Consider the following 24780-nt stretch of genomic DNA (forward strand, 5'->3'; position numbering starts at 1 on the left):
TATTTTTTTCCATTGATTTTTAGGGAGAGTGGAAGAGAGAGGGAAAGACAGAGAGAAACATCGGTGTGAGAGAAACACATCGATTGGTTGCCTCCTGCATACCCTGACCAGAGCTCAGCCAGGGAGGAGCCTGCAACCAAAGTATGTGCCCTTGACCGGAATCGAACCCAGGACCCTTTGGTCTGCAGGCCGATGCTCACTGAGTCAAATGGCTATAGCTGTATGTGTTTTTTTTTTTTAAAAAATATATTTTATTGATTTTTCACAGAGAGGAAGGGTGAGGGATAGAGAGCCAGAAACATCGATGAGAGAGAAACATCGACCAGCTGCCTCCTGCACGCCCCCCACCGGGGATGTGCCCGCAACCAATGTACATGCCCTCAACCAGAATCGAACCCGGGACCCTCCAGTCCGCAGACCGACGCTCTATCCACTGAGCCAAACCGGTTTTGGCTGTATGTGTTTTTGAATAATGGTTCTAGTATGCTTCTAGTATGCATGCATTTAAATTATTAAAATAACATATTTTATTTAACCCAGAACATCCAAAATGTTATAATTTCAACATGTAATCAGTATAACATTTACTAATTAGATGTATTGCATCCTTTATTTGGTCTTCAAAATCTGTGTGCTTTATTCTGATAGTACATATCAATTTGAATGCTAAATTTTAATCAGAAATACTTGATCTGCATTTAAAGTTTATAAAATTTACAGTTGAAAAAGTTGATTTACATACCTAAATTGTTCCAAGTATACTTTAAAATTTTCCAATAATTGAAACAAGTACAAAAAGTATTTCCCTTTAGTATTCTCATCCAAATTGACAAAATTGTTTTATCTATTTGAGAATTGACTTGACTTTGAAGCAAAAGCATACAAATTTCAAAACTACATCCAAGTTAAGTAAATTCACTCATTCTTGTGTCAACTTAGTATCACTAACATGAAATTCAGGAGATATTGCTTAAATGGAAAAACAATTCTTTTTTTTTTTTAATATATTTTATTGATTTTTCACAGAGAGGAAGGGAGAGGGATAGAGAGCCAGAAACATCAATGAGAGAGAAACATCGACCAGCTGCCTCCTGCACAGCCCCCACCGGGGATGTGCCCGCAACCAAGGCACATGCCCTTGACCGGAATCAAACCCGGGACCCTCCAGTCCGCAGGCCGACGCTCTATCCACTGAGCCAAACCGGTTTCGGCCAATTCTAAATTTATTAATATCAACAAAACATTTAAACCTTTCTTGTGGTTTTTACAGCCAGTTTATGTAGTGCTGTTGATTTTAATTAAAATCAGATTTTAATTAAAATAACATAAACATGCATCATGAGAGGTTTCTATGTTAGCATAAATCCTTGTACCTATCTTGCTAAGTCACAAAAAAGCGTTTTCTTTCATCGGAGCTTCAATTTTAACCTTAGGGGAGGTGCTTCTAAGATTGCAATTCACCTGCCCTGAGAGTTGAAGGGATGAGGAGGGGAAACAACTGGTAAAGTCTGGTTGCCCTTATCTGTTTTCCATCAGTTCGTCACCAGCACAGCGCATCTTCAGTGCCCTGATGCTAACTAAGCCTCACCAGCTCCTGGATCACAGGTTTGAGTCACACAGGTGAAGGGGCATTCACTGTTTGTTCTAAGACAGCGGTGGATGAAAAGAGAGATCAGAACATCAGAGCTCCTTTTCTTTATCATTCCACAGCCACACCTGGCCCCCTCCTGCCCGAAACCAAAGCCACCCCTCTACCACACACAACAGTTTGAAACATTGGTATTTTCTCGTTATAATTCTTCCACGGTTGATCTTGAGAGAGGGAGCAGTGGTCCCATTAGTTCAATCAGGTCTGAAGCTTAAGGATTTTGAGCACTTGCTCTGTGCTAGACACTGCTGTAAGCATGTTATCCACGTGAACTCATTTAATCCTCACAACAGCCCTATGAGGTTATATTAGCAGTCCCACTTGATAGATGGGAAAACTGAGACATAAAGAAGTTAATTAGCTTCCCTAGTGAACTAACCTGTTCAGGACTCTTACCCTGGTTCCTGAGTGGGCCCTCTTAACCTCTCCCTTGCAGCAGAGGCTGATTTACCCAGCGTCCTCTATGGACAGATTAATGTAGTGTTGGCCAGGTCTGCCCCGTGGCGTCTAGCTTATGAGATATTGGCTAGAAGGGAGGAAGGAGGGTGACAAGGACGAGGCATCAATGGCCAGCCCTGCTGTCAGCAGCATTTGAGCCCAAGCTGGAGACTCTAAAGTATGTCTCTCAGGGCAGGACACAGGCTCTGCGTGGTTAGAGGTGAAGGGATGAGGGTGAGTGAATATGCATAAGCACAGCCCTAATGAAGTCTGATGTCATTTCTCTTCTGTAGGGGGTTTGTCTCTGAATTTGACATGTGATGTAAACTGGTTGGTGTGAAATTCTGCCTGGGTATTCCATGCACTGAGTGTGAAGTCCTTCCAGAGGAAGCATTTAAGTGGGCTGGAGCGACGCTGGCTCGGGAACCACTAGGTGCCTCCCGAGGCAGTTGCTAGGCTGCCAGTACATGCGACTAGACTGGCCTCTTCACACTTCTGCCGCTTTCCTTCTCTCTTCATTTGCTCTGGGTTGGTCAACATGCACTGGAGAGTAAGACCCTGCCACAGGCCCCGGGAAGGATTCTCTAGATGGATAAGATTTGAAGGTGGAAGTCAGTGACTACAAAGCAGAATGAAGATCATGAGAAAGTGAAACCTCTGACTCCAGTTACTGCGCTCTTAGGAGCTGTGGGCGTCTTGAGTTTTAGTAACAACAAGGCTAGTGTCGGGAGTCTTGATCCTTGATGCATGGCTCTTTCTGGTCCCTTCTGAAGTGCCAGACACTTTTTTGGCTGAGCGTGCTTAAAGAGAATTAGAAACGGATTTGAGGAGCCTCTCTTCCCCCACCGGGGTGCCCGTGGCTTAAGGTTTCAGGCAGACGGGCTCCTTATCTGCCTGGCCCTGGGGAGCGGCTACATGCTTTCTGAGCCACAGACATTTCACACCACGGCTACCCAGCTGCTGCCCTCCCCCGGACCCCATTCCTTCCCACTTCTTCCTCATTCCTACATCCATATTTTATACTCTCGTTAGCCACTGCCGCCTTCCTTGTCTCTCTCATGTGGGCCCCTCTCCTGGATTTTTTTTCCTGGGAAATCGGAGAGACCTGAGGACATCTCTAGCTTCATCTGCCTGGGAAAGCAAAAAGAAATGACCAGCAATGAATGTGTCCTATGTGCCAGAGATGGCGCGTGGGGCCTTACTGACATTACTTCATGCAGATCTCACAACCACTGGGGAAGGAAATGTTTCCTATGGAAGGTCCTGAGAGGACCAGGCCCAAGGAAGTGATGGCAAAGCCAGGATTCAGACCCGTGCTTATCTGCCTCTAAAGCCCACACCCTTTCCGTGTTCCTGATGGCCCTGGAGCCCCAGCTTTCTAACCTCATCTGTCTGTTCCCAAGCAGACTGGATATTTTTTGCTTCTCCTTAGAATAGAAAGAAAAAAATAAAGAAAAAGAAAGAAAGAAGAAAGAAAGAAAGAAAGAAAGAAAGAAAGAAAGGGAAAGGAAAGGACCGCTTCCCAGCTCTATGTCTTTTGAAGATCACACTTCTTTCTAGAATGATTAGAATAACCTGTTTTTTAACTGGAAGGGAACAGATGAGAGCATCTCATTCAGCAGTTATTTGAAAACTTTTAAACCATGGAGCCATTTCTTAGAAAATTATCCTGGGCATATAAAGCACCCAGGAGTGGTGCTGCTTGAAGTGGCAGGGGGTCGGGGAGCTCCAAAAGCCGGCCTCTCTGCGTCCCTTGCCGTGGCAGCACGTGAGGGAGCCGTAGGTGTCTGCTGAGCACCACTTGAAAGCTCCTCCTCATCTCTCATTGAAGAGACAAGCAAGCCGAGGCCCAGAGAGGGGGCAGTGGCTGGCCAAGTCAGGGCTAGGGCCTGGGTCGTCCAGCGTCTGGCCTGCCGCTTTCTACAGAAACCCCAGCTTGTGGATCTCTGTAAACCCTGCAGGACACCTGGTCCGGGAAGGGGAAGAGAGTGGGGAGAGGCCCGGCTTCCTCTTTCTTCCTTCCTCATCAACAACCTGAGTTCCCTACCCTCCTGGGGAAGAAGGTAGTCACGAGGGGTCAGACAGGGAAACGGGAAGGATGCAGGCAGAGGCACCCGGGAGCAGGTGACAAGGAATCAGAAGGAAGAGAGAAGGGGAGGCCGAAGAAGAGAAAAGGGGAGGGGAAAAGAGCGAAGGAGTCTCCACACCAGCCCAGGACCAGGGCTAGCCTATGGTTTGCACCCCGGCCTTGCTCTAGTAGCCCCTTGGGCAAGTCCTGGTCCATCCCCACCCTCAGTTTCCTTTGAAGGTTCATTACCCACCAGCAGTGAGCGCAGGTATAGGTTCCAGGAGGGGCAGGGTGGTGTCAGAGCGCAACACACGGGGCAGAATTAGAGGCTCAGCTCTGCCCGTGTGTCTTGAGGTAGCTCCAAGGTCTCCCTGGGCTTAGATTCCTCATCTGTAAAACCAAGTGGGAGCCGAAACCGGTTTGGCTCAGTGGATAGAGCGTTGGCCTGCGGACTGAAGGGTCCCGGTTTCAATTCCGGTCAAGGGCATGTACATCGGTTGCGGGCACATCCCCGGTAGGGGGTGTGCAGAAGGCCGATGTTTCTCTCTCATCGATGTTTCTAGCTCTCTGTCCCTCTCCCTTCCTCTCTGTAAGAAATCAATAAAATATATTATAAAACCAAGTGGGAGGGGACGCTCTCTAAGGGCCCTTTGGGTTCCGAAAGATCTGGGACTTGGAGCCTGTGCTTAGGGAGCCTGGGAACGGGCAGATTGCAAGCTTAGGAGCTAACAGGGACCAGGTGCTACATAGTCTAGCAATCTGGTCTTACAGGCGAGGAAACTTGGCCTACAAAGGCCAGATGACTTTCCTGCCTTTCTCGGCGTGATTTCCTTTCATCCTCTGAACCATAGTCTCGGGATTCAGCTCAGAGCAATTCTGTGCAGTGGCCAAGCTTTTGTGTGTGTGTGTGTGTGTGTGTGTGTGTTGTTTTTCTGAACAGTTATTGACTTTCAACACTTCTTACAAAAACAGCACATGCTCGTTATAAAAATTTCCATGAATACAGGAAGTGAAAAAGTAGAAAACTGCCAATTGCTGTCACCATCCTGTCCTCACCCTGCAGGTCTCCAGGGGTGTCTCCTGTTAACACTTTAGTGTGTATTCATCCTGAGTTTTCTAATGAACACACAAACATATGTGTCCCCCATAAATGGGATTGTAGTGTCAAGCATTCAAGCATAAACTTTAGAATCAGACACTCCTGGGTTCTCATGCATCTCGTGGCTCATTAGCCGAGTGACCTTGTTAGTTGTTGCTGCTTTTAGTCTCAATCTCCCCATGTGAAATATGGCAGTAATAATAATATTTACCTTATAGGATTGTGATAAAGACTTAACGAGATTTTATAAACAGCACTTAATAGTGTCTGGTACACAGTAAGCACTACACACACACACACACACACACACACACACACACACACACATCCAGATGGCACAGAATGAGTTAACAATATAGTAAAAATGAGACCTGAGTTTTCTGACCTCCAGTCCCATCAACTTCCAGCCACACCTCGCTACCTCTCTCTCATCCTGGTCCCCTGGGCATATGCTAAATGCTCAATGCTTGTTGAGTGAATGAATAAGGTTGGTGGGGACCCGAGGTCTGTGGAGTTCCTAGGGTGCCTGCTCTGGAAGATGGAGGATTCACCCTGTGGATTGGGAGGGGGTGGGACAGTGTGCATTGGCCGGGCCAGCTGCTGCTTCAGGGCTTCGGGCCTGAGAGTTGAGCCTCAGGACAGAGCGGAGGCCCCAGAGTGGCTCTCAGCTTAAAGGATCTTGGCTTCAAAGGAATGTGCAGTGGGCTGCCTCTGCTCAGGAGGGGCTAAAAAAAGCCTGACCCTCCCCTGGGCTTTGTGTGAGGGTTATCAACTGCTCAAGTCAGCTCATCTCTCTGGCTGGACACCGGCATTTTTGAGAGAGCCTGTTTTCCTGGCCCCTCTGGGTTTCCACCAATTGGCAGGAAGGGGTCAGCCTGTCCCAGAGGTAGAGGCTGTGAGGGGTGTGAGGTGTGGGGAGAGGGGGAGGGGGCTGGGAGCACCAAACCTGGTGACAATACACAGTTGCCAGCTGTCCCCTGCTGGTGTTTCTTCCTTTTATAGTCAGTAGCAGCTGCTCTTGCTCTCACCCAGGCCCTCTGTGGGGGCTCCTGCCCAGGATAAAAAGGGGAGGGAGGCGGCCCAGTCTCCCGTCTGGTTTCCCAGGTGCCACATCTCCTGATTCCTTCCTAGGTGCCACCTCCACTGAAGGTCTCAGCATGCCTCCCAAGAAGCCTGAGCCTAAGAAGGAAGCGGCCAAGGCAGCCCCAGCCCCAGCCCCAGCCCCAGCCCCAGCCCCTGCTCCCGAGCCCCCCAAGGAACCTGCCTTTGACCCCAAGAGTGTAAAGGTGAGTGAGCCTCAGCCAATGGGATAGGGGTGGGGATGACATTCAGGGTCCTATTGGCCTGAAGCTTAGAGATCCACTTCAAGGAGGCTGGACTGGGGTGAGGCTATGGGGTCCATGCCCCAGATCACAGTCCGGGGGGCGGGGGGGGGCGGGGCGGGAGGGGGGCAGGCGCTGGGGCTGGTGAGGGTGTTTTGGGTTGTAGGTCTTGCCCCTCGAGAAGAACAGGTTTCTGCTCTGTCTGACAAAGCAGCGCTGCTTTGTCACCCTAACTTGCCCAGCAGAGTTGGGAATGGCAGGGAAATGCAGCCATTCAACCTTTTTAAGGCACTCTGGGGCCACCATAGTGAAGTGAAAGGGACTGACCCTTTCCCCAGAGGTAGTATGATTTCTACATGGAAAAAAGACACAAAATGATAACTGCCAGTGGAACGTGGAGTCAGTGACGTCAGTAGTGAGGGCGTGTGCTCCCTGTGCCTGGCGAAGGCTTCCCTCTCAAAGACTCTTGCCATGGGTGGGGATCAGGGAGGCTCTAGATAAGGCGAGAGAAACCTGGTTCCCTCGCCTCTCCCCCACCAGGGGGGCAGCTCCTTCTGTGGCCTCAGCCTGGGCCCCGAGCTGGCATCTGCAGAGCCCTGGCCCACCCCAGCCAAGACCCTCTCTCTAACCTGGTGAGGCTGCTGACCCTGTGTCCTCTACCACCCCAGCCCTATTCCCTCTCTGCCCTGCCCTGTTTCCCCGACATCGGCAGGTTCCTCTTTCTGGAGCTGGTGGAGGCCCTGCCGCTGACTCAGTCCTTTCAGGCCGCCCAGCTCTCCGGCGCAGCTGCCGAAGGAATGGAACTGGGCGGGGAAAGGCCTAGGAAGGAGCAGGTCAGAGGCCTCTGGAGAGCAAAGCAGTTTTAAGCCTTGGCACCAGGATGTAAGAGGGCAACTGGCCACTGGTATGAAGAGCTATTAATAACAGGTTGGGCGTGGTGGGCCCCTGGGAATATCAGCCTGAAGTCAGGGCTGGGGTGGTGAGGAGCCAGAGCAAAAGAAAAGCCCAGGAGTGGGTTCTGTGACAAGTAGGCAGGAGATGGAAACCCCAGCTGTCATTGGATGTTGCTTCCTGGCCCTCTTAAGGTTCCTCCCGGCCCCCACAGCCCCAGAGACCCGGCAGTTGTGCCAATGCCGCCAAGGGGCAGGAGTTAAGCTGAACTGGCTTGGTCAAGAGATGAAGGCAGTTGCCCCATTCCTGAGCTTGGGTATGGCACCACTCTGGGGAAACTGAGGCATAGTGTAGGATCTTAAAAACCCCTGTAGGTACTCTAGGACATACATCATTCTATGGGCAGGGCCTGGCAAGAAAAGCTGACTATCTGGCTTGTGGACTGAAGGGTCCTGGGTTCGATGCCAGTCAAGGGCACATGCCTGGGTTGTGGCCGATCCCCAGTAGGGGGCGTGCAGGAGGCAGCCGATCAATGATTCTTTTTTTTTTTTTAATATATTTTATTGATTTTTTACAGAGAGGAAGAGAGAGGGATAGAGAGCCAGAAACATAGATCAGCTGCCTCCTGCACACCCCCCACTGGGGATGCGCCCTGCAACCAAGGTACATGCCCCTGACAGGAATCGAACCCGGGACCCTTGAGTCCGAAGGCCGACGCTCTATCCACTGAGCCAAACCGGTTTCGGCCCGATCAATGATTCTTTATCATCATTGATATTTCTATCTCTCCCTTTCCTCTCCCTTCCACTCTGAAATCAATAAAAATATATTCAAAAAAAAAAAAAAAAAAGAAAAGAAAAAAGAAAGAAAGAGAGAAAGAAAGAAAAAGAAAGAAAAAGAAAAGCTGACTATCTCCCCGGCAGGACGCCTTTATTTCTGATTTCTTCTCATAATGCACCACTCCTGGTCCTAGTGTCTGGGCAACAGCTGCCTAGTAGTATCAGATGAGTATCTTCCCCTACGCCGATCACGTCCCTCCACCCACCCACCTCCCCCGCTTTCTTTTCCCTGGCTTCAATCCTCTTTTCCATGTCTAGATCTTCTACTTCTGGAGTTTTTTAAAGTTACTGTAAAGTAGAAAAAAAAAGTAGGTGTCTTTCCTGAAGGCTATTTTTTTTCTTATTATTTGTACTTCTCAGTTCCTTTGCTTAAAAGATTCTTTGCTCAAAGAAAGAGTAAATGTAACAACCCCAATGTGTGTGGTTCTGACCATATTCTGATGTTATGTCTTTCTACAAATATTTCTTACATGTATGCTACTGGGACTTAAAGAATTGCCAAGTAAAGAGAACTGTACCTTCTCCTCAGAGCGTTCATGCAAAGCATCCTTTAGCCCATTTAGGGGGTTTAACTTCCTGACCCTTCCCCCACAACCCCCCCCCCTCGCCTTTGGCAGAGTCCATTCCTGGGCACAGCTAGTTTCCTTCCCACCCCGCTCTCCTGCTCTCCTAGCTCATTCCAGCCACCTGCAGGGGTCCCCGTTAATGGAGGTCAGCCTGGGTGGGCACAGCACAGCTCAGAATTAGGATTTAGGAATGGTGGTACATGAAGAAGATGCTCCACGATTGGTTACCACCAGCATCAGAGAGGGCATTTTGGGTACAGTGGTGGTGGTATACAAGGACAATGAAGAAACATACAAGATCCTAAGTGGAAATGATGACTCATGCTTGGTCATTGTCATTTATCTTCAGAGCCTCCTACCTTCCTCCTGGGTATTCAGATTTGAACTGTTATGCACTGGGGGAGGGGGGGAGGGAGAATCCAAAGTTTATTCTTTGCTCAATAAATATTTTTTGAGTGCACACTCAATGCCAGGAATTTCCATGAACAACAAGGAGCCAGGATACACACACAGGCATGACTGGGAAACAGTCACGAAGTACCCAGGGTCCACTCAGACTGCTCCTGCTGTCCCCGAGTGCCGGAGAGGAATGTGTGCTAAGGAGGGGCTGGAATGGAATGGGGTGAGGGAAGGCTTCATTGAAGGAGGTGACTTGAAGTCAATAAGGTAGAAAAGGGAGGCCAAGCCCTGGCCAGTGTGGCTCAGTGGTAGAGCATCAGCCCGCACACTGAAGGGTCTCAGGTTTGATTCCTGGTCAGGGTCATGTACCTGGGTTGCAGGTTCGATATTTCTCTCTCTCTCTCTCTCTCTCTCTCTCTCTCTCTCTCTCTCTCTCTCCCACCGCCCCAGCCCTCTTTTCCACTTTCTCTAAAAATCAGTGGAAAAAATATCCTCTGGTGAGGATTAACAAAAAAACACACACAAAACAAACAAACAAACAAAGAAAAAAAAGAAGAGAAAAGAAAGAAAGAAAAAAAAGGAAAGGGAGGCCAAGGGTGAGGAGTGGGGGCGCCCAAAGGGAGAGAAAGTGTGGCTTGTGGGAGGGTTGTGGAGCAGGGAGAGTCTGAAGGGATGAAAGTGAGGTCAGTTTATGGCCCATAGGACAAGGAATTCACGTTTGACACAAAGAAATTACAGTAGGGAGTGGGTGTAGGTTCTAGAGCTATCCAGGGTATTTCACTGGGAATCATCACTTAACAAGTGGTACTGAGAGAGACTTGAAGGCTGCATTGTTTTATAGCCTGTCAGTCGCGTCCCATTCATCAGGAGACTGGTGTGTTACATTTAGCCCGCAGTCTCCTCCCCTCCTCATCAGTGGCCTGTTGGAGGTGACCTGACTGCTGGGGGAAGCCACTTCTGCTTCCCTTTGGAAACCTTTGGCAGTCTCACTCCTCTGTTTCTCTCCCCACAGATAGACTTCACTGCTGACCAGATCGAAGGTGAGTACTAACAGCTCTCTTCCCTCCTCCCCGCACCCACACATACCCTCTCTGTTGCACTTCCTAGAAGAGGAGGAGGAGGAGGAGGAGGAGGAGGAGGAGGGATTGTTGTCATCACCATAATAGTAATCATCATCATTATCATAATAGCAAACATATTTGGTGTTGATTTGCTATTTGCTCACTTTTGCCTACTACATGTTATTACTTAAGCCTGCATTAACTCATTTAATTCTCACAACAACCCTGAGAGATGGGGACTATTACCACCCCATTTTACAGGTGACAAAGCTGAGGCTTAGGGAAGTTGGGTGGCTTAGAGAAGAGCCAAACTCAGGCAATCTGATTCCTGATCTACTAGTAGTTCTCAACTGCTCTGCCAGACCACCTGGAACATAATAGATGCATAGCAAAAATGCCCTTTTCCTCATCTACCCCCAAAATCTACTCTCTTAACATATTTAAAAGCCCTCATTCATGTTCCTTTATTGGAAAGCCCTCCTTTGGGTTACCAGCTTCCTCTTCCTTCCTCCTGAAATCTGCCAAGATGCTCACCCACTAATGGTGGCAGGGCCAACAGTGATTTGGGGTTGCCCTAGTCCACCTGTGATCTCCATTAGCAATGCTTCTCCATCTTTGATAAAGACAATTTATTTTTCTCAATCTTATGTAAAGTGGTACTTAGTATAGCTTCAAGACAAGCTTCAAGATCTCCACCCACCCTCCAACGTGATGGTTGCCCCTTAGCCCATCTTCTGGTGTTTTGACTTCCTTCTCTGGTCCCTCTCCAGATTTTCATGTCCTTCTAGAAAGGGGGTTACCACCGTTGCTCATTGCTCTAGCAAGCAGCCGACTGCTACAGACTGCTGAGAAAAGGTTTCTTCCGAGCCCATTAGCATCACCTCTCAGACACCTCGGGGTCACCCTGGTTTTGTTTTTCTCTGGTATCAATCCTAAACTCCAGTGTTTGGTTTGTATGTGCATGTAATTCCTTTTGAGCAGGTATTATCACGTTGCAGAGTGCCTCCACATACGGCCATCTCATTTGACACTCTCAGAAGCTGGGAGTGCCTGGCGGGTGGAGCATTAGCAGTTGCTGCAAGTCTCTTCCTTCTCCTTCCTCCTCACCATTTCCTTGGTTTCCTTGATAGCTGGTCAGAAGTCACATCTGCATTGGTCCAAAATGAGGGCAATAATACCTACAGCATAAGGTTTTTGTAAAGATGAATGAGATAATCCATGAAAAACTATCAGCTGAGGGCCTGGCCCACAGCAGGTACTCAAATCATAGGTTGTTCTTATCCCTTTCCTCCTCATGTTCCACCCTCCTATTAGGTATCATGATGGTTTTCTTTTATGAAGAGTCTCCTTCTTTTATTAGATCCGACCTGACTCTTCTGAGTGAACCAGGAGAAGATCAAAAAGTCTGAGTTCAGAGTCAACTAACTAAATATATATGTATTGAGCACTGAACTTGTGCTGGGAGGCAAGCTAATTGCTTCAAAAGTTTTAAAAAAAAATTAGACCCTCCAACAAAGATGTGAGATTGGTGTTATTTCCTTAGTATAGAGGAGAAAACCTAGGTTTGTTGAGGTTAAGTGACTTGGTCACATAGTTAAATGGTAAAATTAGGATTAAACTCAGTAAAATAATACTAATAACATTGTTTGAGGATTTAATAAGTGCCATTCATTGTGTTAAGGGTTTGTACATAAATTATTGTATTTAATTTGGATGTAATTAAAAAACCCTGTGAGACAGGTGCCATTTATAGAAGAGATTTTTATAGAGGTTAAATATTTACTTTCCCAAAGTCCCACAACTAGTAAGCAATGAAATGGAATTTGAACTCAATTATTCAATAACGTGACAGACATGCGGTTTTCTATCTTTTAAATTCATCCAAAGCCTAATAAAGAGGTGCAAGTAAACGTTTTGGGGAACCAGCTTTGACATGTGGAATGATTTGTAAGTAATCCATATGCAGCCTCTAAGTAAATAATTGTTTCTAACGTACTTGGGAGAGGATTAAACACAGCTTTTCTCCTAAGAAGTTTACACATTCTTCTTTGGTTTATATTGTTAATCTGCTTAGTAAACTATTTCTCTGTGGGTAGTATAAGGTAACTTCAATGCCATTCCCAGTCCAAATTATCCCCAGTAATGAACTGCTTGAATCCAAATGAGTGAGGAATTAAGGTTCTTTGCAAGGGCCCAGGAGTGCCTTAGTTCAGCCTGGCCCCGTGGACACCTGCCCCGGTCCCTTCAGGGAGTGTAGTCCTTGTAGATCTAAACTGGCTTGAGAACCAGGAAATCCCCATCGTCCCCAGCAACCCGCTCAGGTGAACATTGTATCCCCACTTAGAGCTAAAAAAAGGAGGACACTCAGAGGTTAGCGGTTGGCCTGAGGCCATGCGCTGGTCCGTGGCAGAGTCGGTAGGTCTGTTTCCACCATGTCATCTTGTCTGGCCTGGGAGCCCTCTTTTAGCCTGGAACAGGAAGTCCTGATATTAACTAGCCGACTTTTGAACAGGTATTATCCCTTTGCAGAGCGCCTCCACACGTGCCATCGCCTTTGACACTCCCAGTAACTGGGAGTGCCCGGTGGGTGGCGCTGTTGCTCCCCGTGGTGCCTAGAAAACAGACCCGGCAGGCATCTCCTGCGGTAATCTGCAAAGCCAGAGAACCCAGGAATCTTACATCCGAACCAGTGCTGTTTTCACTTCCCTGGCATTTTCTACAGTCAGGATCCTCTCCTGCACCTGGGGAGGATGGGTGGATGGGGGCGCTGGAAGCAGGGGAGGCATTCATTATGTGACAACCGGCTGATAGCGGAGATCCCAGACCCGGCGTTGGAACAGGTCACGGAGGCACCAGGCTGCCTCTTTAGTTGTCAGAAGACCGGGTGGGTGTGGGCTCCAGGGAGGAGCCGGGAGAGGAATATTGAAACATTTTATAAGCCACATTGGGCTGCCCTTCAGCCCGGGGGGAGGCTGATCAGCCCCCAGCCACTGCCTTCCCCGGGCCCAGGGGGCTGAGCGGGGTCTTCTCTCTGCAGAGTTCAAAGAGGCCTTTTCGCTGTTTGACCGAACCCCGACTGGGGAGATGAAGATCACCTACGGGCAGTGCGGGGACGTGCTGCGGGCGCTGGGCCAGAACCCCACCAACGCGGAGGTGCTGCGCGTCCTGGGCAAGCCCAAGCCCGAAGGTCAGCCGCTGGGGCTCTCCCCCGGATCTGCCTCCTGTGGGCCCCTCCCTCCCTTCTCCCCTGTCTCCCTTCACCACCAGCCTCCCCTCCCCACGGAGCTGACCCCTGAAGAATGTGGCCTGGCCTTGCTCCTGGAGGGCAAAGCGACATTCTATCTTCCTCTGACACTCAAGGGCGCCAGGGACACTGGGGAGGGAGGCTTGGTGGGAATCTGATAACTAACCACCCGCCCCCACTCCCCACCCGGAGCCCTTCCTCTAGGTGTCACAGCACTGCGATACCCTGTGCCCCTTGTGAGTTTTACCGCAAGTAGTTTGTGTCTGATAACGGTCAGAGCACCGAGGGTTGCAAATTATCCATTTCATATAAATTAGAGCAGATTCCAGGCGAGCTCTAGAAGGATGCCTCTTTCACTCATTTGCGTTCGGCCAGTGGGAGTTTAGAAAGTGGTGCCAGGGAGTGTGTTTCATTGGTGAATGTCATCTGTCACGGGAGGCGGTCAAGTTAACAGCTGCTCCTGCCCCAGGCCCTGCTCCTCAGAGGTGCTGGCACCAGGTGGGGCCAGGCAGACACGGGCCGGAGCACCCCGCCCAGGGTGCGCCGTCTCTGGAGGCTTCCTGGGCCCTGCATTGGTCCCCTCCCCCTTCCTTTGTTCTGACCCCTCCCCTCCTCCTCTTGCTGGTGAAGACACCAGTGCAGGGTGAAGGATGTGGGCAGGAGAGGGCCAGAGGACCAGGAGCTTGTTCAGGTCAGCAGGGCTTCTTAGGGGTCAAAAGATATCTGGGCACTTCCATTTTGGAGGGGTTTCTGGGTTGTTATAAAAGAAGGAGTCCAGCCGGTGTGGCTCAGTGGTTGAACATCCACCTGTGGACCAGAAGGTCACGGGATTCCCCGTCAGGGCACATGCCTTAGGTTGCTGGCTCCATCCCCATCACGGGGAAGGGGTGCAGGAGGCAGCTGATTGATGAGTCTCCCTCATTATTGATGTTTTTTCCTCTCCCTCTCCCTCTTCCTTCCTCTCTGAAATCAATTAAAAATATATTTTTAAAAAAATGGTTTACATCTATTAAATTGAAGCTTTTTAATGCACCACAACGGGGGAGAAGTGTACTAGTCACAAAAGAATTGTAAATTTATAAAATTTTTTGCTTCAGATAGCTCTAGTCAGGTGATCTAGTAATGAGCCCTAAGTGCTGAGTTATACAAAATAAAAATAAATTTTTTTTTTTTTGCAATCCTAGCAGTTTACCTCTGTTGACTGTATGTCTGTCAGGTGTCCGAAGTCTCCGTTGTGTGAGCGCCGGGCCATGAGGTCCTTTGCGCCCCTCAGATCCTGCGGCTGCCACCCTCAGCTCCCCACCTGGGTGGCCACCTGGAGCTCAGAGGTCTGCTGGCTCCTTTTCACGCCTGCCCTTTTACTAAGCAGAGTGCTCCGGAGCCAGCCTCCTGCCTTGCTCCTGTGGGCTCTGGGCCCTCCAGGATCCCTGGCTGGGTGTCCCACCCAGAAGTGGCTGCAGCTAAGCCCTGGGAGCTGCCAGGGACGGGTCCTCCTCCGCAGAGCTGCGGGGAGGCCTCCTCTGCTCCCCTTGTGATTCTGCTCACGTCACTTCTCTTTCCTTCCCCGTGCCGCCGGAAGAGATGAATGCCAAGATGCTGGACTTTGAGACGTTCCTGCCCATCCTGCAGCACATCTCCCGCAACAAGGAGCAGGGCACCTACGAGGACTTCGTGGAGGGGCTGCGCGTGTTCGACAAGGAGAGCAACGGCACGGTCATGGGCGCTGAGCTTCGCCACGTCCTTGCCACCCTGGGTATGCCAGCCGGGCAGAAGCAGAATGGAGGGGTTGGGAGGTGCCCAGGGGGCAGGTCTGGGGAGTCCCTGCGTCCTGAGGATCACACCCTGATCCAGCCCTGGCTCCCTGGGCTCTGTAGGAACAGCCTGCCCCAGCTGGGTCTGGAAGGAGAGGGGAGCAGGTTGGCAGAGCAGGGGTGACTGCTGAGGCCTGAGAGGTGGGACCCAGGGTTCCTGTCCTTACCTTTGCCTGGGTCCCTGGGGCCCTGGTCTGTTCACCCAGGGAGAGCTGCAAGGCAGAGGGAGAGGCCTGGGGGCCTAGGAAGGACCGTAAGACCCTGGGCTCCACTCTCCAGTGCCTTTGGGGGAGGAATGGTATGGCCACTTCCCGGGTCAGGAAGTCCTTCAGACTTGAGGGGGTGTTTGGGTTTTTCCTGTCCCTCCTTTGCCATCTGCAACTGAGAGCCTCCTGCCTCCCACCCCAGGAGAGAAGATGACGGAGGCGGAAGTGGAGCAGCTGTTAGCTGGGCAGGAGGATGCCAATGGCTGCATCAATTACGAAGGTATCAGGCCTTGCCTCGCTCCCCCGGGTACCCAGGGAGGGAAGGGCAAGCCCAGTGTGGGCCGGGCCGACCCCAGAGTAGAACAGATCCAGGAACTAGTGGGCGTGGCCACCAGATTGGCTTTGGTGTTGTTCCTTTCCATCCTGGTAGAATGGAAGAAGCATGGAAGTTGGAGATGGTTCTGTGAAATATGAGCTTTATCACTTACCTTCTCTGAGCCTCAGTTTTCTCATCTGAGAAATGGGGTGATGCCGCTACCTTTCTCAAGGTTGTGGGGACTAGTAAAGGTAATGCATTTCATTTATGGTGAGTATCAGCACAGAGTGGACAGAGAGCACAGCGAGGTCTCTTACCTCTTCCAGCTCCTCCCACCAATCCCCAAATAAGAGAAAGAATCACAGTCTGGAGAAGGGGTCGTGGGAAGGTTTGAAGTCAGGCAATATAGGGAGCGGGGAAAGGTTTAAGGGGTCAAGAGGGCAATAAAGAGCTGAGAAGGGCCAAGTTCTATGGCTGATTTAAAAAAAAAATATATATATTTTTATTGCTTTTTTACAGAGAGGAAGGGAGAGGGATAGAGAGTTAGAAACATCAATAAGCTGCCTCCTGCACACCCCCTACTGGGGATGTGCCCGCAACCAAGGTACATGCCCTTGACCGGAATCGAACCTGGGAACCTTGAGTCCGAAGGCCAACGCTCTATCCACTGAGCCAAACCGGTTAGGGCTATGGCTGATTGTTAAAAAAATATTTTTTTATTGATTTCAGAGAGGAAGGGAAAGGGAGAGAGAGATAGAAACATCAATGATGAGAGAGAATCTATTGGCTGCCTCTTGCATGCCTCCCACTGGGGATCGAGCCCGCAACCCAGACATGTGCCCTTGGCTGGAATCAAACCCGGGACCCTTCAGTCCACAGACTGACGCTCTATCCACTGAGCCAAACCAGCTGGGCCAATGGCTGATTTTTGTCTTCTTTCCCAGCCTTTGTCAAGCACATCATGTCTGGGTGAAGCAGGCCCCTCCAGGGTGAGTACAACCTCTCGAACCTGGTCCTTTCTGGGGCCACAGAGGGGCTTTGGAACAACATCACAAGCCCCAGACTCTTCTGTCCCAGCCCTGACCCGGAAGAGGAAACCACAGGGGATGATGACTAGAGCCCAGCCCAGCCCCTTCCATCATTTCCTCTCCACCCTCTTTGCTCCTGTCTCCTGTCCTCATTCCCTTCCGCCCAGCCTCCTGTCCTCCCTGGTCTTTGCACCCTATTTTGACTCTCATCAGCCACATCCTCCTGCCTCTCCCAGGGTCTCTCAAGGCCTGGCCATTTTCTCCCTCAGGCCTGGGGCGGCTTGTCCAGGTTCTGGTGGATGAGAAAGCCACATCCCAGGTGGAAGGAGTGCCCCTGGCCTGTGCTCTTGACCCTGTTCCTCACTCTCTTCCCTGTGCTCCCCTGGGCTTGGTGCCATCCTGATAGGGATGTGGGGTCTGTTATGGGCGGGGGGAGGGACTGGGTGTAGAGGGAGAGATGCCCTTTCCATCTAGCACTTTCTTCCAGGTGCCTGGCCCTTGGACCTAGCCCTCCCAGGGTGAGTTAGTGAGAGGCCCTGAGTGACTGAGCTGGAGTGGAGTCCTGGACTCATCACTGCACCACAGCCCGAGGGCCTCATGGGCCCATAGCCCTCCCTGCAAATAAACAGCTCCAGCAAGGCTGGGCCTCATTCCCTAATCCCCACCAGTCTCTGAGTTGTTTTTTAAACACTAATTAATTTAGGTGTGTGTGTGTGTGTGAGAGTGAGAGTGGGGGGGGGGGCGGTCACCTGAGGCTTCATGTATATTCCTCAGAGAAATGAGTAGTATCTGGGAGCCAGGAGACAAGGGCTCCCCATGGATCTAGAAATATGAGGGTCAGACCCACGAGCAGAGAGCTCTGGAAGGGCCTGCAGTTTGAGGAGTGGTCATAGGAGGAGATCTGTTCCTTCCAAGGCTCACTGTCCACCTTATCCACCTCCCCCTGGCTGAAGGAAGGAAGAAGAGGGACACCAGGAGCTCTGGGGATACCAGGGACTCCTCAGATATATGGTCCTTGCTGCTGCTGCTTAAAAAAAATTGTGGTTAAATACATACAATATAAAATTTTCCATCGTAACCATTTTTAAGTGTACAATTCTGTGGTGCTAGGTATACTCACATTGTTGTACAACCAACCTCCAGAACTTCTCATCTTGCGAATCTGAACCTTTATACTCCTTAAACAACAACTACCCCCCTACCTCCCACCAAAGTCCCTGGCAACGGCCATTCTACTTCCTGTCCCTATGAATTTGACTGCTCTAGATACCTCATCTAAATGGGATTGGACAGTATTTGTCTTTGTGTGACTGGCTTATTTCACTTTGCTTAATGTCCTCAAGGTTCATCTATGTTTTGGCATATGTCAGAATTTTTTCTTTTTTTTAAGGCTGAATAAGTATTTCATTGTATGTGTTACCACATTTTGTTTATGGTCCTTGTTTCTTGATGTGGCCCTTTAGGTACAAAGCTTTTTTTTCTCAAAGCCCTGCATGTTTTGGCCATCTCCCTGACTCCCTGCTCAAACCCTGGGCTCCATACCCTGGGCTCCAACCTAGGACCCTGGAAAGTGTCGGGTCAGAGGGAGCACAGGCCTCAGGCTGGGAGGGCAAGGGAGTATGGAGAGGCAAGTGGAAAAAGGAAAGACAAGCAAACCAGAGACGGGGGGAAAAAAGAGAAAGATGATGTAATGAAGTTAAAGTCACACATCATGAGCAGCAACACTTGTGTTGGAGCTCAGGGGCCCAGTTGCCCCTGTATGGGGGCCCCCGTCCCCTGAGAACTCCCCAAGGTGGATTAGATCCTCCTCATGGCCTTTCTGGTACCCTGACTGTCAAGGTATCAGCCCCAGAACTTTGTGGAATAGCCATGAATCCAGCCAAGGCTGAGATTCCAGAAGCCCCAATGGAAAGCTTGTCTCGGGAAGCTGAGAACTATAAGCCCAAATGCAGCTTTCTTAGAGTTTAAAGTCTGGCTGGGAAGATGAGACCAAGGTCCATGTGTATCCTTTCTTCTTTGGGGAGGGGATTCAGCTTTTGGAATGAATTGGTTGAATCATAATGACTTGGTTCAACTGCCTTTGAAATGTTTTCCAAGTTAGGCTATCGGGACTTTTCTCTCTTGTTTGTTCCCAACCATTCTCTCTGCTCTTTTTTAACCTTCCTTATTTCTCCTTTTTACTAACCACCGCCCCACCCCCCAACTTGAAATACCAACATTCCTTCCCATGGTGGAGTCATGTCAGGTTTTCCTTCTTCCATCTGTTTCCCCCTCCTACCCCCGCACCCCCGCCGCCCCGCTCAAAATATTTATTGTCCACTGTATGCCTGTATGATGCATTGGGATTAAAAACTGAAAGTGTTTTCCCAGCCAAAGTAGCTTACAGCCCAGTTAAGCAAGGACATAAGCATCCGGGGATAAACTAGAGCAGTGGTCGGCAAACTCATTAGCCAACAGAGCCAAGTATCAACAGTACAACGACTGAAATTTCTTTTGAGAGCGGAAAACCGACTTCTGCGCATGGGCCACGAAGTTTCAATCGCACCGTACGTGCATGCCCGCACGTGGTATTTTGTGCAAGAGCCACACTCAAGGGGCCAAAGAGCCGCACGTGGCTCGCGAGCCGCAGTTTGCCGACCACTGAACTAGAGAATGATCCCCGAGTAGCAGAACAATGGCAGGACAATGTCATCTGTGTAGCGTACAGTGTAAGTTCCAAGGGACCTGCATGAAGAGGAACCAGAGGAAGTGAGGTGTGACGGGGAAGATTTTCCTTGGAGAAGGATTTCATGTGAGACCTTAAAGGAAAAGATGCCCCAAGGTTGGTGCTCAGGCCCAGGGAGAAGAAGGGGTCACAGACTTAGTCAACAGATACTTATTCACTGTCTGCTGTGTGGTCAGCACCGGCTTGGGCCTTGGGGATATACTGAACCAGACAGATGTGGTCCCTGCCCTTACGGAGCTTGTAATCTCGTGGGAAGATGGACATGAAATAGCCATAATCATGTGCATGAGAACATGCAACATTTATTGAATGATTGATCGATAAGTTACAATTACATTTGGCTATGAGTTATGGAGACCAAAAGACAGAGGCTTAAAAGAAACAAAAGTGCATTTTCCCCTCCCGTTGAAATCCCAAGGTTGGCAGTCCAGAGCTGACATGGCAGCCGTTCTCCACTAACTCCTCAAGACCCAGACCCTTTTTATCTTGTGGCATTGCAGTGGGCGTGCCCTCTGTTCATGGTCTAGGCCCCTTGAGTGGTCTAACGCCACTTCTTCAAAATAGACTCGCCCGGGCCGAAAACCGACTTCTGCGCATGGGCCACGAAGTTTCAATTGCACTGTACGTGCACGCCCGCACGTGGTATTTTGTGGAAGAGCCACACTCAAGGGTCCAAAGAGCCGCATGTGGCTCGCGAGCCGCGGTTTGCCGACCACTGGTCTAGGATGGCTGCTCCAGCTCCGTCACCACTTTTACTGCCGGGCATTATGCTAGGCACCTCACATCTCAGTCTCTCAAAGCCACTTAGGAGGTAGGAGTTACTAGTACCATTTAAGAACTAAAAAATGTCACATAGAAAGAATAACAACAACAAACTCAACTGTTAATTCTTTTAGTCCCCCTCCCCCCCAGTTGAAGGCTATAGCATGACACAAGTTGGAGGAGGTCATCAAGAGAGTGTGAGTGCCAGCTGACCCTAGAGGTGGACCAGGGCATGGAGGCTCCTCACCCCCTCCCTTGTCCGTGGCATGTACACTGTGCCCACTGTTCCAACACTAGGAGCTGTTTCAAGGACACAGCCTTGAAAGAGCAATGTGTTGTTGAGACCATCTGGACTGTGTATGTGACTGAGCCACATTAAAGTCTCTACATAAACTTGGAAGATTCTGGTGGGCAGGTGCAGAGACCCACTTATCTTTCTGCTGCCCCCAAACAAGCCTCATACATACGTTCCCTTTCTTCTTAAGCCTGCTGCTTACCAATCTGGAGGGTCTGCCTCTTTCTCCTTGCCCTCCGTGTACAGAGTTCACTTTGCAAACCAACAGCATAATATTAATATTCAGAAAACGCCAGTTTCATAAAATATCTTCCCTAATTAGGATTTACAAAACCTCCCTAAGGCCTACTGGTCATTCTCAAACCTTCCTGTCAGTGTCTAAGGCCTTCCTTTATTTGCCTCAGGCTCCTAGGAACCACTTGCAGCAGCCAGCTGACCTCTTTCCCCTCCGTTAGCTCCCTGCTCTGCCCCCTCTCTTCCTTTTCCTCCTCTTTCTTCACCCTTTCCTCCTCTTCCTCCTCCCTTCTTGCTTGATCCATGTTATTCCTACCTCCTGATGTGCACTCCTCTTTCTGCCCAAAGCATTCCTACCCTTTGGAATTTTCCCACTGCCAGAGGCCTCTGGTAATTAGCAATGGCCATAATTTAGTCTCCTTAATGCAATCACCAAATTTGAAGATATCAGAGCTAGAGGAGACCCTGGAGACTTCTAGTAAAGTGTAATCACCTGAGAGCAGAGCAGCATCTAGCATAGTGCCATCCTGTGTTTGACCTCCTCTAGGTTAAAAGCTTTTTGGTTACGAGGGCTTTTAAGGTAGAATGTGTGTTTGTGAAGATGGCTAATGATGCAATATCTGCCACATACCACTAGATGGCACAATTGCAGCAGCATGCTTTCAATAAGACGCCCAGGTGTGTGATTACTTGAGCTCAGTTTCTTCTTAGCAACGTAGTGTCACAAGTTACAGTTTGGGAATTAATCTTCTTGACAGAAAAGACAGAACGGAGGTCAAAATAGAGGTTGGAATGTGCTGCTGATGTCACACTGCCAGCCCTCCCTGTTCTTGGTGCTATGAACACAAGTACAGCCTGTTTTTGTTCATTTTAACATGAAGCAAAAAATCCCACCTCGTTTGGACTTATGCCTTCTTGGCCTACTCTCACAGTCCCGTGACGAAGCTTTTACTAATAATTTGCTGTTGGCTACCCCTCCTTCCATCCGTGATGGATAAGATCCCTGCAGAACTGTCTTTCCTCAGCTCCATTGTTTAGCCCCTTCCCCACCTGTTTCCTTTTTTAGTTGTTTGCAGTTCTGCTGTGAGCACCAGCCGTTCCTCTGGTGATAGGACCAGAGATTCTTTACCCTGAAGACCCTTGTGGGAACATTGATGCTCTTTTTCCAAGGAGAGGATTTTCATATTATTTTCAAAGGGGTCAGAGAGTCCACAAAGGGTAAGAACCGCTGTTTCAGAGCCTTTGTGGGATCCTGTTTATCATTCCCCTGAGTGTTTTGACATTGCATCTGCTGTGGCCAGCCTTCCTTCCGGGCAGCCGTGTGCTCTAAGATAGTTCGCCTTCTTCTCCCAGCACTCTCATCACTTCCACCTCTTCCCCAGCCATTCCTTGGGCCACACTTAGGTTTAGAGAGGAAGTTCCACCTTTTACTTTTTTCGAGGCCTCGAGGCCTGCTCTTAGCTGAATGAGGATTCCTACAAAGTTCCTCTGGATCTTGCCTCAGACTCTGTTGGATCTGCCTGGGGCATTCCTCCGCCCCTCCCCCCAGCGGGAGCCCAGGGCCCACAGGCTCAACCGCATCCCTGTGGTCACTTCTGCTCCTCTGTTCCTTTATCAGGTTTCGATGGCCTCCACTGGGCTTCCTCCCTCAGACATGTGGGCTCCTTGTGGATGTAAATCTTCTTGAAGGTCAGCACGCACATGCCCACTGTCCCACCAGTTTAATTTTTCTTGTAACAGAGCCCAAGGTCAAATGGAGATGCTTCCCATCTCACAAACTGTTGGTCGTTTTGCATTTACATAACTCTTTTATGGTGTTACTAGGGACAGACATGTCATTTTGTAACCCAGGGCCATGGTCAGTGTAGGAACAGAGAGCTGGTGATGTCCTTGCCTCGGTGCTCTCTGTGGCGTGTGAACTTTGGTCTCGGCTTCTGAGGACTTGAAACAGCCCATCTCGCCGTGCTGGTCTCAGGGCTCCCTCCACTTCCATCTCCCGGGCTTCAAAGCAGAGTCCATAGGAAGGTTACCTTGGCCCTACCCTTGCTCCCATTCCATTTCCACCCACACTTCAGCTCTCAGCTCACCCCCCTGTGCTCTGCATGTTAAGGAGAAGCCAGAGGTCAAAGATCAAGCACTCAAAAGCTTGGTCACCAGTGAGAATGTGGAGAGAGCTCTTGGGTATGGCAGTCAGTTTCACAATCGTTTCCTTACTGCATTTTATTGCTGGCTCTGAGAGATTTGGGTTTGATTCAGAATTGAGTCTTTGTGATATTTGGTCAGGGTCTAATTTCTTATAATGGCAGCTGGCATTTTGCCAGGCCTTTGGCGTTTATAAAATCAAACAGGACCTGGTCCTTGCCCAAAAGGAATATCAAGACTGGCAGGTAAGCTAAGCCATGTACTGTGCACAAATACAAAAATATCAAGTACAAGGCAAAGGCTCTCAGATACTAACAAAGAAGTGGGGGGATTTTAAAGGGAGAAGCAAGATTATTTCCAGTTGGGAGATGAGAGAAGGCTCTTTGGAGGAGGAGGAGCTGGCACTGAAAGGGTAGAGGGTGATTTTGACACACAGAGGCAGTAGACAGCAGTTAAGAGTGTCTTCTCAGGTCAGGATGGGTCTACACGAGCTGTGTGAACCTTGGGCAAGTTTCTCAACCTCACCAAACCTCAATTTCCTGATCTATAACATCCGGAGAATACTAGTCCTGACCCCATTGGGTTATTACAAATGAGTTAATACCTGTAAAGCACTTAAAACAGTGTCTGTAACATATTGCTAAGGGACTCAATACGTATTCGCTCTGGCGGGGAGAAGGGTGTTCTAGGCAGAGGAATAGCTCTAGGGGAAGGAGGAAAATGAAGCAACTATCATTCTTTTGGGAAACCCTCAAATAATAGAAATCCCTGGGGGACAAATGGAGAGAGAAATAGTGCTCATCATTGTTGACCTTACTGCCTTTATGCATCCTTACCCGGTGCTAACGCTCTCCCGTGTGCTTCCAGGGCTTTGTCCCAATACTCTTCCCGGGGACTCCCCCCGGGGCAGGTGCAATTACCCGCATTCTGCAAACTAGGAAACGGAGGCTGATAAAGGCTAACTAGCCCTCACAGGGGCACTCAGAGCGTGTGTTGGAAGCTTCAGGAATCAGACCCAAGTCCTCCCACGTCCTCTCGCTGCCGAAGCCTGTGTTCTTAGCCCCAGCTACAGAGCCCTTGCCTTGGCTGCCCCCTCAGCCCCATGCTGTGCAGTTTGTCACCCATCAAGTCACTTTCTCATTTCAGGCTTCCGTTTCCTTGTGAAGTAAAAGGAGTCAAGGATGCTCTGGAAGTCCCTTCCAGCTCTAAGGAGTCGGATTTCTTTTTCTTCCCTCTCCTCAAACCTTGTCTTTATTCAGCCCTTGTGTATCCTCTAGCCCAGTGGTCGGCAAACTCATTAGTCAACAGAGGCAACGATTGAAATTTCCTTTGAGAGCCAAATTTTTTAAACTTAAACTTCTAATGCCACTTCTTCAAAATAGACTCGCCCAGGCCGTGGTGTTTTGTGGAAGAGCCACACTCAAGGGGCCAAAGAGCCGCATGTGGCTCGCGAGCCGCAGTTTGCCGACCACGGCTCTAGCCTGATCACAGGCGTGCACAGGAAGCAGAGGGCAAAGCGCTGTGGTTCCTTTGGTACAAACCTGCCAGGTTAAAAAGAAAATCAAACCGGCCAAGGTGATTTGGAAAAGAAGGAACCAGCGGTGGGATGTGAGTCAGACCCTTCCCAGGAGCAGGAGTTTAAAAATCCACCGCGAAGGAAAGGGAGGATTCTGCTTTGGGCTCCAG

General features: G+C 49.7%; 1 protein-coding gene across 1 annotated transcript; it reads left to right on the plus strand.

Annotated features, from left to right (window-relative positions):
• The first annotated feature begins 6374 nt into the window (after positions 1-6374).
• On the plus strand, positions 6375-17585 carry MYL4 (myosin light chain 4). Its single transcript, XM_054709338.1, has 7 exons — positions 6375-6539; positions 10283-10310; positions 13369-13518; positions 15155-15328; positions 15795-15872; positions 16853-16897; positions 17424-17585. Exons 1-6 carry the CDS (start codon positions 6411-6413, stop codon positions 16879-16881), a joined length of 588 nt encoding a protein of 195 aa, XP_054565313.1. The 5' UTR covers positions 6375-6410; the 3' UTR covers positions 16882-16897; positions 17424-17585.
• Positions 17586-24780: the final 7195 nt, after the last annotated feature.

Source organism: Eptesicus fuscus, chromosome 20 (assembly GCF_027574615.1).
Source record: "Eptesicus fuscus isolate TK198812 chromosome 20, DD_ASM_mEF_20220401, whole genome shotgun sequence".
Lineage (NCBI taxonomy): Eukaryota > Metazoa > Chordata > Mammalia > Chiroptera > Vespertilionidae > Eptesicus > Eptesicus fuscus.